The sequence below is a fragment of the Apteryx mantelli genome, chromosome 5 (assembly GCF_036417845.1).
Source record: "Apteryx mantelli isolate bAptMan1 chromosome 5, bAptMan1.hap1, whole genome shotgun sequence".
Classification (NCBI taxonomy): Eukaryota; Metazoa; Chordata; class Aves; order Apterygiformes; family Apterygidae; genus Apteryx; species Apteryx mantelli.
The window spans coordinates 9,864,889-9,879,426 of NC_089982.1; the positions used below are offsets into that span (position 1 = coordinate 9,864,889).

Genomic DNA, 14,538 nt, shown 5'->3' on the forward strand with positions numbered 1-14,538 from the left:
TTCTTTACTAACACAACAGCACGCGGATCAGATAAGCCTGCATACTGCCATTAGCACGGCATTCATTACATTTATTTTATACTAGCTTCTCTTTATTCAGTATCTGTTGGAGCCACACTACTGTAGAGAGATTTTCACCAGCATAATTGAATTTTAGAGTTCTATTTGAAGAGAAAGAGTAGCACAAAAATAGAAACACTTGGTTTCAGCTCTGGAAAACATATTTGCTCTTGAGATGTCCTTTTCTCTAGGACATAAGTCATAGGGCAGCAAGATGGCTTTAAGAATGTTTAACCTAACGTGTAACACTAGTAACAACCATGACAATTAGTGCTAATTGGCAAGGGACGGAATTCACCTCTTTGTACACACGGAGCAAGGACCGAAACTTTCTATGATGTACCTAAGTGAGGCTATATTATAATCACTCTAGTCCAAATATTATCTATCAGCCTTCAGATGGGGATTAGAACAATGGCAAAACCACATTCTTACTGAACAAGCTACTGCAGTCAGGCAGCTTGTGTGCCTGCTTTTAATTAAGCAATGACAAACGCAGCAACAATACCGCATGCGTTCCTTGACATGTATCCCTCTTCCCTACTGCTGCTCCCCGGTTCATCTGCCTACATATTTGTACTGCAGCTGACTTTGGGCTTTAATGTTTCTACATGCTTGCTGCTCAGTGTGCTAATCCCTTAATCTTATGCAACAGCTTTACCATAAGGTACAGGATGCTGGCTTAGTATCCAAGAACAAATATTTTTGTACTTGAATTCATTTCTAAGTTTGCAGAGGAGAGAGAACCTTCCTCTCGCTCCTTCACGGGTTAATATTTCACAAGGCAGTCACAATACTTCCAAGGTCCATAAACTAGAACATAGCCCAAATGATGCTTTTTAACGTGCATTATTTTAGAGCAACATCAAGCGACATCAAGACACAGCCTGTGCTCTGACAGACCTTTACGTACTCTCAGGGCTGCTACTGACCCTCTGGGTGAGCACCCACAGCTTCCTACTCCTTTGGCCATACTTTCCTCCACAATGAACTACATTTAACAATATTTTTGTCGTTGTGAAGTACTTCCAATTCTCTGAATGGAGCTGTATCCCAAAGGGCTGGGTAGTATTATTCTGTAGGCCATGCTATGTACATCCCCATACAGGAGGAAGCCACCCCTAACCAAGGCACAGGTGAGTGTAACAGAGAGGACTGCTATGACATCTTACCTTCAAATGTGGCCAAATTTAAGAGTCTATAGCCACAGGCAGGCTGTAGTAGTGCTACCTTAACATGCAGACACACAGAAAACATTACGCTGACAGAACTGCTTCATGCATGCACATTCATCCTTCAAAATACCTATGACAACTAATGAAAAAAATTTTATTGACTGAAAATACAGTATATGCTGCCTCAATGCTCTTCCCAGAGTGCTTTGTAGAACATGGGAAGTTCTCCATTCGAACCACGAAAAAAAAGAAATTTATCCTAATAAAAGCTATTTTTGATGCTACATTCTGTTACCACATAGTGGAAAAACACTGATCTTTCCAACTACCATTTTCATAGTGTTTTATTAAAAACAGAATCCCATACATTTTAATGCCCTCTGAACACTCAAATGGGATCATACCCTCTTCAAGAGTCAGTTCCAAGATAAACGTAGAAGATGCGTTGGCAACATTTTCAACTGGAGGGAAGATACTCAGTTCAAAGGCTGTTCTTGGCAAATCAAATGAGGATAACGTATGCTACTTTTTCACGTTCTTGCACAGGGATTAAACCATCACATGACACACAGCAATGCAGAGAACTGAACAAGAAGCTGACAGGCACTGAGGCAAGACTGGGTTTGCAGAAGCAGCACACAAGCAGCAGTAACTACCATGTTCAAGTCAGCAACCACTCAGAAGGATTATAATCACACAGCTGTATTTATGAGACCTTCTCCACTTCATCTGTCACTTTCTACTGCAGAGACTAACCTAATCTGCACATACCAGGCAAACCCTCTCTTTTTATGGATAAAGTTACAGAAACACAGCCAACTAAAGAAAAAAAGTTCCAGAAATTTCAGTTTCACAAACATGATTTTCAATCTTAATGTACGACGTGCTCTTGCACCAGCAGCAGCAGGTACCAGTCACAAGCAGAAGATACTGACAGTACTAGAGGATCTTGCTTTCATATTACTCCCACAAAAACATCAGTAGGTATCTTTCAGTATAACTTCATTGCCTATTCTAAAAAAAAAAAAAAAAAAAAAAAAAAATCCTTTTTAAACAGAAAGGGTATACACCAAGGCAAACAGCCACTTTAAGATCCTGCATTCTTGGGGGGGGTGGGGGGCAGCTTTCCTTTTTTCCCCAACTGTCAAAATACATGCAAAGCTTTACTTAAGTAAATTCACTCACCAAAAAAAACAACAAAAATGAAGAAGTCTAACATGCGCCTGCGACAATCTCTCCTGTTTTATTGGTATGAAAAAGTCATGTCTAAGCTCAAGGATCTCTTCTCCATTTAATTCATTGTGACAGTATGTTAGACCTCTGTTCCATCAGCAGCTTCCAGGTTCAGTCCTAAATACTGATTCTAATTTATAAAGCCATATGCAATTTGGAGTCTATTTAACTCTTGGTGCCGGTGTAGCACGTGGCTCCATCAACACACTTAACATTTTTTTGCTGGTGATCCAAATAAGTTCTCCTGTAGTGCACAAAGGCAACTTCATCTCAACGAAGTTCACTTCTCACTAGAGAAGCCATATTTGTGGGTGGGCCAGCAAAGACTCTGGCCGATAACCAGCTTAGGCTTGGCTAACGGCCATCTCGAGTTCACTTATACCTGGCTATGACCATCCACGTATCCCACTTCATAGCCTAAACTAATGAGTAACTGTGCAACACAAACATGTTACGTTGGGAGCACCTAGCCCAAACTTACTACATATGCAGTACCTGACACAATCCCGGGGAAAGGGGATGTTCCTTGTTAAAGTGATTATTAACAAACTCAATCCACAGCACTGGACTAGATTCTCAAAGTTCCCACCTAACCAAAAGTAACACCTTCCATTTACAGCTTTGTTAAACCATCACTGTAATTTCAGTCAACTAAATGTGCTCATAGGATCAAAAAAAAGAAGAACTTCAACCAGAATCAAGTTCATGACTGTCTACTTCTCTCAAATAATATATCAATCATTTTTATGGTCTTTATTAACAGTTTCTTCTTTCACGAGGAAATAAGCACACAATTTCCAGGCCAAGTCAACTCTTCTCTTTCTATGATTAAGCATAGACTAGACTATTAAGTTTTACAAGATTCCTTTTTAAAAAAAAGGATTAATAGCCGATTTCTTCATTCAGTAGCCATTTTGCCCTTTTGCAATACACCCAAAATTAAAATACAAATTCACAAATAAGGTATTTCACATATGGGCTCAAAAACAAGATGACTGAAATGACTAAAAACATCAGGTGATTAAGGCTTTGAGCTGTTTCTTGTTTGCTTTTGGTGTCAGATTGCTTCTTATCTATTCTAATTTTAAATACTACATATTTGGTTTGCCAATAAATTACAGTCTGGATTATTTGGCTGCTTACTTTAGATTTCCCAAAGGTACAGCCTTCACATTGCACTATATAACCCGAAGTCTTCCAAATCCTGTCCTTACCAGTATTTGCTGGAACACTGTAATGTTAACATAAATGCAATTAGATGAAAAGAAAATCTCTCTGGGTTAGATGTTAACTACACTTATGTTTAGGAGGAAAAACCTTCCTATGCATGTCAGTATCCATGTGAATTTACACTCACATGCAGTGTTTGCATGTCTACACCTAATTTCTACTTGCTGAAGACAGAAGTCTTTTTGCAATACAAGAACTGAACCACAGTTTTATCTAATGCCTATGGCTTACCAGAAGGATTTAAACATTATTCATTAATTACTGCCACAGTCACGCTGGCCAGAAAACAAACTGCAAATGACACCAGCAAGACAGAACAAACTACACAAACAGCCACGGACTTGCTGAACAAGTAATTTAAACCACACAATATTTACTTCTCAGCAGTAGACCTCTCCAGACAGAAAATACATTAAACAGACGGGACTTGACAATGCAAGACGAGACACTTAAAAACAGTTTTCTCAACAACATTAAACTTATTACTACCAGCACACAAGTCACTTCAATGTCTGGCTACTGACAACAGAGACACCTATTGTTATCACTTTTGCTGACAGCAACATCCAGCAAAAGGATTTGGGAAACAATGATCTGGAGTTTAGAGAATCTATTTTTTTAAAAAAAAATTGCATTAGCATCCTAAATTTGCTTCTTGAATACAATAGCTACAATCTCTAGAAGAACAGGGATGAAAACAGGAACAATCCATTCAGGAACTTTACTTTCTGGAGACTTGCCTTCCATAATAAGTGCAGCACAGCCATCTCATCATGTGTTAAGTACTTGTTTTATTTGGAGAAGCTTTCTACTTGGAGCTCTAGTCTCTTCCTCAGGCAGATGCTGAGCACATTTCTCATCGACAGATGCAGAGATGTGAACAATGCTTAAACAGCTGGCAGGAATATTTAAGACCTGAAGTATTTATTAACTTTTACAGCATTTTCTACACAGCAACCTGTCTTGGCACTAACCACTTTTGCGGCCTCTAGTTCCACTAACAGTAGCAGCCAAAAGCTTTACACACCGACTACAGCATATACCATTTTTGAAACATCTTAAGAACAGAGAAGCATGCAGTAAAAGAAAGCATGAATACACGTATTTGTAAAAATATATCCACTTGCTTGGGAGAACACTTTCTTTAATGTCTCCATTCTGAAGTCGTTCAGATTTTGTGAGCGTATCCACTCTTCCAAGCCTAAGATCATCTCAGCGTTAGGCAATTAATGGCCTATTAGCTTCAAACCCCTCATTTCAATACAAATCATCTCTGAAAAGGCTGTTTTGAACTCCTAGCTCTCTATCCCTAAGGTTTCTCTTTATCTCCGACTCTTCCCAATAAGCATGAATATTAAATTTCCTGCTGTGATAAACAACTGAGTTCCTGTATTTTGTAGAGGAACAAAATCACCAAATAGACAACACATTTTTCGATGAGTAGGAGCTCACAGGCTACAGCAACAGCTCGATATTATTAAAACTTCAGCATCACCATGTGTGGGAGTGCGTATGAGCGCACTTGCACAGCGTCAACAGTAAATCAAGGAGCACATGCCAGATGACGCTGGTAGCTGCAACTTCTCTTGCTATGCACTTTTGAAGAATGTGCTTTTATTTTTGAAGCATTTTAAGAGTGGTGACTTTACTGCTTCCACATTTGTACGTTTTGGGAAAAAGGAAGCATCTTACTTCATTCCTCAGTTTGTGTTGACACGTTGTTAAGAAACCGATCCGTCTGCTCCAAGCACACTTTAGTCTAAGATACTGCTCTTGCACACACTCCAGTCTGACATGGTCAGACCGGATGCAAGAAATGCGTTCTGCGTATGTGCCCATCTGCTGCATCTTCATTGACTCCCAGTGGCAGGGAAAGATTCCAGGGGAACAGTGTCAAAACCAAAGCAACAAAACAAAAAATATCCTGCAAGTTCAGTCATTTGTTTAGCTGTTAATTCTAGGCCCATAACAGTAATCTCTCTTCTAACTACAATTCAACATCTTTCACTCCTAAAGTAGTGAATAAATAAATACTAAAAGCCCTAAAGATAGAAATTTAATGCCCCAAAGAGAAAATTCCATGCTTAATGACTTCTTAATGCGCTGGTCAAATAGATTTCAAAAGTGAAGTATTCCATCATGTTGATTTCATACCACCATCTCAATCTGAACTGCTGCAAAGAATGTTCAGATGCATATTTATAAAAAACACCAAAAAAATGTGAAGGAACATCTGTTTGTAACGTACTGTTCAGATTACTACATATCTAATCAGGTTTGCATCTTGTAGGAGACAATTGTTCTTCGCTCAAATGAAAGTCGGGTGGAACATCTTTAATCATATAAGAACATCCCAATCTTCGAGGAAATTTTCTGTTCTGATGTTCTTTTTCTAGACATCCGATTATAAGAGGATGAATTCCCTTTAACAACTGCAGTAATTACATGCCTTCTGCTGGTACATCATTTCAGGGTATTGCGGGGGTGGCACAAGAGGGGCATAAGGGCTTTAAGCTTTCTTTGAATTGGTAACATACTGCCATCATCATTTTAGAGCAATTTGCCACATGTCAGGCCCAAGGATTACCAGCATGTTTGAACCAAATGTGCACTATTTCTTTGACAACAGCCACAGCAGCAGCTGCTGAATACTGCAGTGGATTTACACTGCTTGCCACCTTTATTTTCAAGAAGGAAGGAAGAAAGAAAAAAAAAGAGAGAAAAAAGAAAGAAAAGGAAAACAAAACACTTCTGCCCAACAACGATTCCTTGGAAATGCTTTCAAATACATTAAGACACTCTATGTTGAGACATGGGCAGGGGGGGAGAAGCACAACCCCAATTGTCCCAAGGCTTTGCTAAAACAAAACGGAAAACCCACCACCAATGTGTTTCAGAGAGAAAAAGCACACTACTGGCATAGTCTGCACATATCATTTATTCTTTTCAAGCGTGAGTAATTTCAAATCCCTCTGCACATTAACTCATACCTAGAAAAGGAAAGGTCTAAAGAGAATCTTGGTAAAGGAAAACATCCTGTACCTCCATCCACCAAATAGTACGCATGTCTGAAAGCCACAGGGAAGGAAAGGTTATTAACTAACATCAGCAGCATTTTCAGTGAGTACAAAAATCATATATCAACTATTGTTTTAATTGCAGAGTGATCCAAACCTGGAAGACTCTGCATCAGCCATATCAAGTTGCAAGCTTAGGCATCTTCCAGAACACAAGTCAAGAACATGAAACGCTGAAAAAAGGTGCACTGATTGTATTTGATATTCAAGCGGAACACAACAGGAAGCTGGTCCGAGTCATCCTTTTGTTACTTCCATTCCCATGTTTGGTATTTCTTGCTAAATGATGGCTAATTGCGAGCCTCATTTAAAGCTTCTTCAGATTGCGCTGCAGTACAAGGCTTCCAAAGCTGTGGGATAGAAACTGGTAACAGTTCGAAACCTCATTAGGAACAGTATACAAAAAGAATAATCAGGTGAATAGTCATTGACTGCATTTCTTCATGCCAGGAGAAAGCAGTTTTTGGGTGCAAAGCGGTGTATATGAAGGAACAGCTATTGTAGCAGAGTCTGTTCAGCAACATATTGCGTCCAGATCTCCAGATCGTTTCCATTGTACTGCTATTTGGTATACAGTTGGCTGGTTTTCCGTCGGGTCTGCACAGCTGAGGCTACCAAGTTACATACCACATCACAGAATTAGAATTGCTCTTATTCCAAGATAGACACCTATAAGACTCATTTACAGATACCACCAAGTCTTTGGGTGCAGGAAATACGGGAATCAAAAGGAAGGCACTATAGAGCTAAAACTTCCCTTTATCCCTGGTCTCTGCACAGTGAAGATGCATGCAGTGACTGGGAAAGGGTTACCTACATACATCAGGGGAGGAAAAAAAAAAAAAGAAAAAAAAAAAAAAAGAAAAAACATACCCGAAGAGTTGATCAAGAAGCAGCATGTCTACAGTACTGAAAAATGAACTACACAAATATTCAGCAGAACAGTTAAACAGATGAGCAGAGCTAGAGCTCTATTCCAACAAGAAGAGTCAAGAGGCAGTTCACTGAGATTCTCTAGAGGAGCAAAATGCCTGGCAGATAGCTTCAGGTCCTGCACTGGGAAGCAACTTCCAGTCCAGGTTTCCCCAACATCTCTACTCTTTATGCAGTCCATCTGCATGATGTTTGAGAGCTTCTTCACATAATTTATGACTTCTCTGAATTCCAGCAACAAAGTGAGGGAAGCAAAGTGAACCTAGCCCAGTTTAACCCCAGAAGAAATCTGCCAAAACAACCATGAGATGTCAAAAGGCCACTGAGTATAGCTCAACAGCAAACCAACTATATTCACAACATTTGTTTCTTAGAAGATGGCAGAAAAGTTCTGTTCTTTTGCATTTCTGAAACACTGAACTTAACACGTTGAGAAACGATGTTACAAACAGAGCTGGTAAAACACACTGGAATCAAAAGTCTCCACCCCAAAATGCTGACTATGGGAGCCAATTTTTCACAGCAGCCACCCAGAGGCTCAGGCATTCAAGAACTCCAAGTTGCTTCCCACATGCCAGGTGACTGTCCTAACTGCTGCATTAATGGCTAGTCAACACTTCCCTTTCCTAATAAGGGGTTTGAAGTGTTTGCTTCTAACAGATCAAGTGTTGGAAGCCTTTCTCAAGCCAATTTTCTTTTCTAGCCATCTCAAGTTGTAACTCATTTCTATTTTCCCACACACATTGAGGCATAAAATAGTGCATACAAAGAGTTTACATGTGGTACTTCCAAAAACATTGGTTTTAACTGGATATAAACTGTGGGAAACACTATGTGCTTTTACACTGATTTCCTACCAACTGTAATAAAAGGATCCTAACAGCTTTCCAACTAGTTTCTCACAACTGTACACCTTTTGCATAGCATGCTAAGTGACATACATGATGTTGTTGCTGCCTCTTTGTTCCCACCTGAGAAGAATCTAGCAGAAATGCTCTGAAAGATAAGCCGCCTTTGTCCATCCAACTCCAGGTCCTCCTTTGGCAGCAGCTTGAAGCGCACTATCAGCTCCAGAGCGAGAATCCCCAGGGTTAGCCATTCCTGGAGCCCCATCGTCCTTTCCAGCCACAATGATAAAATGCTTCCAATTGCAAGCTCCATATCTCCCTTGTCCTTGCGTCATCTTCCCAGACAAATGCAAATGTACCTGATCGCAATTCTTTGGCTGGACTACCAGCAGCCTATGGAAAGCTGCCAAGTTATAAGGATGTTACATGACCCTTTGTTTCTTGCTACTATCCTGTATCACATGATAGAATAGTATTTAGTCAAGTGCTGCGTTCACCAGAGAAACCTTATGCCTTAGTAAGGGAAGAAATACTTTGGGCAACTCTGCTCAGCTACAATTCATGTACAACGTTTATGAACCTGAGGCCTATGTCACTCAAAAAGAGAAAAAAATGAAAGAAAAAAAGGGGGGGGGGGCAGAAAAGGACCACAGTTCCAACGCAGAGGCTGTTCATATAGTAGAACACATCTTCAATAGGGACTGTCATTTTTTAAGCAAGTCCAATATTCAAATTTTCCAAAAATAATGGATTGATAGCATCAACATTTCATCTCATGGCAGTTTGACAAGTCAAAATTCAGTATTCAGAGAAATCTGGGTGACTACTGATAAAATACTCAATATTCGCACTACAGATGCTTTGCAATAAGGAAATGAAACTTCTGCTGTAACTAGATCAAGACAGTCACTCACTGGAGTTGCACTCAAAATACTAGCCATACGTTCCACTTCCTATTGAGTCATCTTCCCTCTGATTTCTTGAGTAGGGTACGCATGCAGTTTATTTCTGAATTAAGTGTTTTACAATTGCAAGGAACAAACCCAGAATGACAACATGATACAGGAAAGGTGAGTACAAGAAGAAATCTGTACGTTAGGGACATTTGTCTAGGTTTTATTAGGAAGTCCTCAACCAGGAATAAAATATGTCCAAGTCAACACCATTCTCCCTTTCTCAGCTTGCTCACAATGCATAGTTACAACACATTTCCAAGGACAACTCTGCAGGGAAAACAAGCCAGCTTTTAAAGGATGTATTTTCAGACTTCAATATTTGCTAAGTGTAATAGACTTATGACAGAAATCCAAGTATCTTCCTTCAAATGAAAGAGATGCACATACTTTCTTAAATTCCAATTATGAGCCAGTAGAACAAAAAGCCACTGAAAAATCATAACATGTTTTCAGCAAAACAGTTATCAACATAGCTTTCAAGCAACAACTCAAGATTTCAGCCAGTCCATTTTTCTCAGCCGTAACTGAAGCACTCCCTCCCGGCCCAAAGAGGAGTTACTACTCCTAACATTTTTAAGAATGTCAACATTTAAAGCTCAGATCTCTAAATAACCAAAGCAAATTCATACCATGTAACACGGTGAGGCTATTCATTCAAGTCTAAGTTATAATATAGCTAACTGATACACAGCAGTTGAGCTTACACATTTCAAAAGCCTCAGGTAAGGAGAAAAAGGAAATCTAGATACAAGGGTATCCATACTCCAAATGGGAGAGTAAGCAACCGACAGCCACCACTTCAGATTAGGGGTAACTATTGTTTATTTTGCGTATGAATTTAGGCTCGCTTACAAAACGAAGCAGCCTTTTTATGAAGACAACAGGGTAAATCTTTCCAAACCTCCATGCATAGGGAGAACAAGCATTTTTCCACTCAGGAATTACTTTCACATTCTATTGAACTATTTAAGAACAACATGATCAAATAGGGTAACCTTGTCCTTACTGAGTGAGCAGAATAGAAAGAGAAGTTAAGAACACATTAATAGACCATGTAGAATTAATTCATGTCTTCTTGACAACAGAAGAGGACACATACGAAACAAAGATGTTTTTACAACAAATTGCCTTATAGAAAAAAGCAGCGTTCACTCTTCACCATGTATAATACAAGAGCATTTGTGAGCATTAAGCCCCAGTAAATGATCTTCAGGAATATGAGATGAAAGCAAAAGGGAACATGGATGCTAAGTAAAGTTCACTCCAAGTCATGTATTTTAAGGCATGTTATCTCAGCTTTTGAACTATATAAGAATAGTTCTAAAGTTATATTAAGGCACTTTTATCTCAACACAACTTAGGTAGGTGGCTAAACGGCTCCATAAGTAATCAAAGCTGGTCTTACCATTTAAACTGTCACCTGGGTTTTACTTTGCCTCAGGTACTATAACTGTGAGTAAAGTGCTGGATCAGGTGAATTTTAAAACTGACAATTAAGATGGAGGATGATGCAGTTTTCTATTTAAATTCCAGAACGTAAGATGTATTTTTACTCCATCCAAGTGAAAAATAGCAAAAGCTGAAGTAAAAAGCAACAATGAGCACCCCCCTCTAAGTTCACATTTCTTTTTTAATGTGTGTACATATATATGCATTTGTATACACACACACACCCCATACATACGCATATACATACACGTATATTATACACATACATCCATGCATACACATACTCTATTTGCAATACAACTATGCACTTAAACACAGCAGAAGCTTGCAGTCTTAACTTGGCTGGAGAACCAAACTAAATGAAGCAATATGTGGCAGAAGTAGGCTACAGGGAAGTAGCAGTATTTGGTCTTAAGTAGTTTGTTTTCAGACAGTTTTTCAGACCCCTCTTCAAGTTCTACACAAATGATTTGGACTACGTTGATCTGATACATTTGCACTGCAAAGACTACATATAGTCTGTACATAGTACAAGTACCAGGGAGTGAATGCAGAGGTATTTTTTAATTGGAGATAATCAGCATTTACAAACATTCAACTCATCTACTGTCACAAGGCAGCCAGCACCTTTATCCTTCTTTGGTCATTTAATTGAATATACTTACTTCAAAAAATACAGAAACATGTATATATATGAGGTAGTCATGTTACAGATGTAACTTGCCTGGGTGAGAAATGAAAGGAACAGAACCAAAGGGATCTTCTGGAGGATTGTTCTGTGGAGCAGAATGTGGCTCCACATTCTTATCTGAAGATGCTCTCCTGTCCACCAGCCTGTCTGTAAAAAATAAAATGAAACAGAACAAAAAATAAAATAAAACAAAACAAAAATGGCAGGACTTACGCCAATGTAAAGACATGTAACTGTTTGTGGTGAGGGAGTGAGGTACCCAGGGTTAGGCTTTTAGGTGGTTTTTTGTTTGTTTGTTTGTTTTAAGATATCCCCATATCTTGAATTCACACTTCTTTGCCATCTGACAAAGTTCATCCACACACACCTTTTGTTAATCCCTTTGTCCCACTCCAAAGGAAGCACCTGCTTCCTGACAGAATGCTTTACATGAGAATACCCTTAACAGGTTACATGCAGCGTATGTGCTCTGTAACAAGTTACTAATCCTCTGTAGGCTGATGAGATTAAGCCAGAATCACTATCAAAAGCACAAAATCTTTCATCTTGTCCAAGTTTTGGCCAGCCTTGACCACAAAACCAGAAAAGTTAAGAATCACAGCAAAAATGCTAGGAATATGTTACTTGTTGTAACAGAAAGCATCTCAGTAATTAAAAACCATTTGAGCATCATAACACACAAAGAAATGTAACATCTGTTTTGCAAGGTCTTTGCTCCTTAGGACACTGGACTAGTTTTTCGAGATGAGAAATAAGTTTTCAACTCTGTCAAAAATGAAAAGGATCCAGCAAGACCTATCAGCCACTTCAAGAGAGTCAGTGTGACAAGTTTTCTATCTTCAGTTACCAAATCCCCTATCCTCTAAGCAGAGGAAACAGCATTTGGCTTCGCCCTGTTTTCATAGCAACCAGCTGCTCTTCTGCACAACTTGCAGCACAACCTTCTTGACAATTTAATGCTGTAGGGAGGCAGCTGAACTGTGCCCAAGTTACACACCAAGCTACCTGCACGTTTGCTATTCAGCCCTCCAATACAGCAACCAGGAGGCTTTACTAAGGCAACCACAACAGACTAGACAGCAAGCTAATCTACCTCAGACAGATACCTATCAACCTTGTGTACAAAGCCCACGAGTTCTGAAATTGAAGTTTCATAGACAAGTGTTCTCTGCATATAAAAGTGTCCATAACCAGAGTTGTCTTATTGTTATCTACAGTTAGACTCAAGAAAGAAATACAAGTAGGATTTGTTCCATTACAGCCAGCCTCTACTTAAAATGTAATTGCTGTTGTGGACTCCAAGTGTAGGAGATTAAGCAGTCATTATCACTTCAACATATACGCATTGACACAAGCAGAGATTAACAGATTCACCAATCTTAAAGAAAAAAAAAAAAGCTTAGATTCACAGAAGACTAGCTTCAATAGCAGAATAGCAGGCATGTGTTTTATACTATTGGCTTCGAGCCTTGATGACAAACATCTGCAGAACATCACATCCAAGAGCAGTATTTATTTGTGATTCCACTCATATCCCATGTGCTTCTTTCTCTTCAGGGCATAAGATTGTTTTTTTGACAGTTTTGTCTGTCAAGAAATGCATTTAAGCTTCCACTTGCATCTCGACAAAAGCAGACTAAGCAAGGGAAGCTTCTCCTCTATTATCCCTTGTGTCCTGCTTCCAGAAGACGACCGGTCAGCTGACTGTTACACAATTTGCAGGTAGTTAGCCTGTAGAAGAATTTTTAGGGGTGCAACAATATGAACAACTATGGTTCAGGCCAATGAATTAAATGCCCGCAAGTAAGACTATTTAAGCACAAACCCACAGAAGACATCAGCACCTCTTAACTTGAGCAAGGGCTAGGGACAGGGGAAAATAAAATGGATGGAAATTCTAAGCATGAAAGAGCCAAATTAGGCAAAAAGAGTAAATATAAGGTTTCAACTCCTCTGTGATACCTAGACACACTCATAATGGGATACATTTCATTTTCCAGGGAAATAAAGTCGAAAAACTGTCAGCTCAAGGCTGAAGCTTTTCAAAAAGAATGAACCATTTTTCCCTCCTGACCCAGGCACAAGTTTCATTTGTCCACCTTGTCACAAGATACAATTCCCTTTAACGGACAGTGTTTTGGAGACAAGAGACAGCGACAGTTTCTCCAACTTCATGTAAGCAGAAGCAAACTCAATGGGACCCACAATATTAGAGGTTGTTATGGTCCACATGCAACATCCTTAAAGATCAAAGTGTTTCTTTGGTCAATAAGTACATGACTGCAGCCACGACCACTACCAGAGATAGAAGGATGTGCCATGTGGCACTTCCATATGCCTCTTCCATAGAAAGCTACAGCATGTTTAAGGCCATGAACAGAAAAAGGTGTTGTTTTCATTCAGGTGACTGACCCAACATTCTTCAGCAGACAGCGCTCTTGGGGTTTTCTCAAGTACAAGAAACACCCGTGCACAAAGAAACCTAGTAAGAATAAAGCAATTTCCTGCACAGATGGCCAAGGTGGTTCCTTCATGGTGCAAAAGAGACAAGCACAGAGGTTTCTAGGCTTTGCAACCACAGGTGGAAGCAGAAGCACCAAATTGATTGTGGGCCTAACATGAATCTCTCTGAAGTTCAGCAAGAAGGCTGCTATAGTGTTTTTCCTGGTAAGAAAACTGTCTCATTTTCTTTTCTCCCAATTCTGTGCAGAATATTAAGAGACTACAGGAGCTCACCATAAGAAACAAATTCCGTTTAACACTGTCAGAATCTGTGTCATTCATGTGTTACTTCTGTACCTTCACCAGTAATAATAAAAGAGTCAAAAAAAATTAGTCAGAGAAACAATACTGTACACAAGCCCAGGAACTCCATCTTATACCTCT

At 39.4% G+C, this 14,538-nt stretch overlaps 1 protein-coding gene across 4 annotated transcripts in view; it reads right to left on the minus strand.

Annotated features, from left to right (window-relative positions):
* The window catches only part of BMP2K (BMP2 inducible kinase), a 70,997-nt gene that overhangs the window by 7,412 nt on the left and 49,047 nt on the right, over positions 1-14,538 (minus strand). For 3 of the 4 annotated variants that reach the window (XM_067297458.1, XM_067297461.1, XM_067297460.1), the window contains one exon: positions 11,686-11,799. The exons of the other annotated variant lie outside the window; for it this stretch is intronic. In XM_067297458.1, the coding sequence (XP_067153559.1) occupies positions 11,686-11,799 (114 nt within the window). The remainder of the gene's footprint in view (positions 1-11,685; positions 11,800-14,538) is intronic. 4 annotated transcript variants of the gene reach the window in all.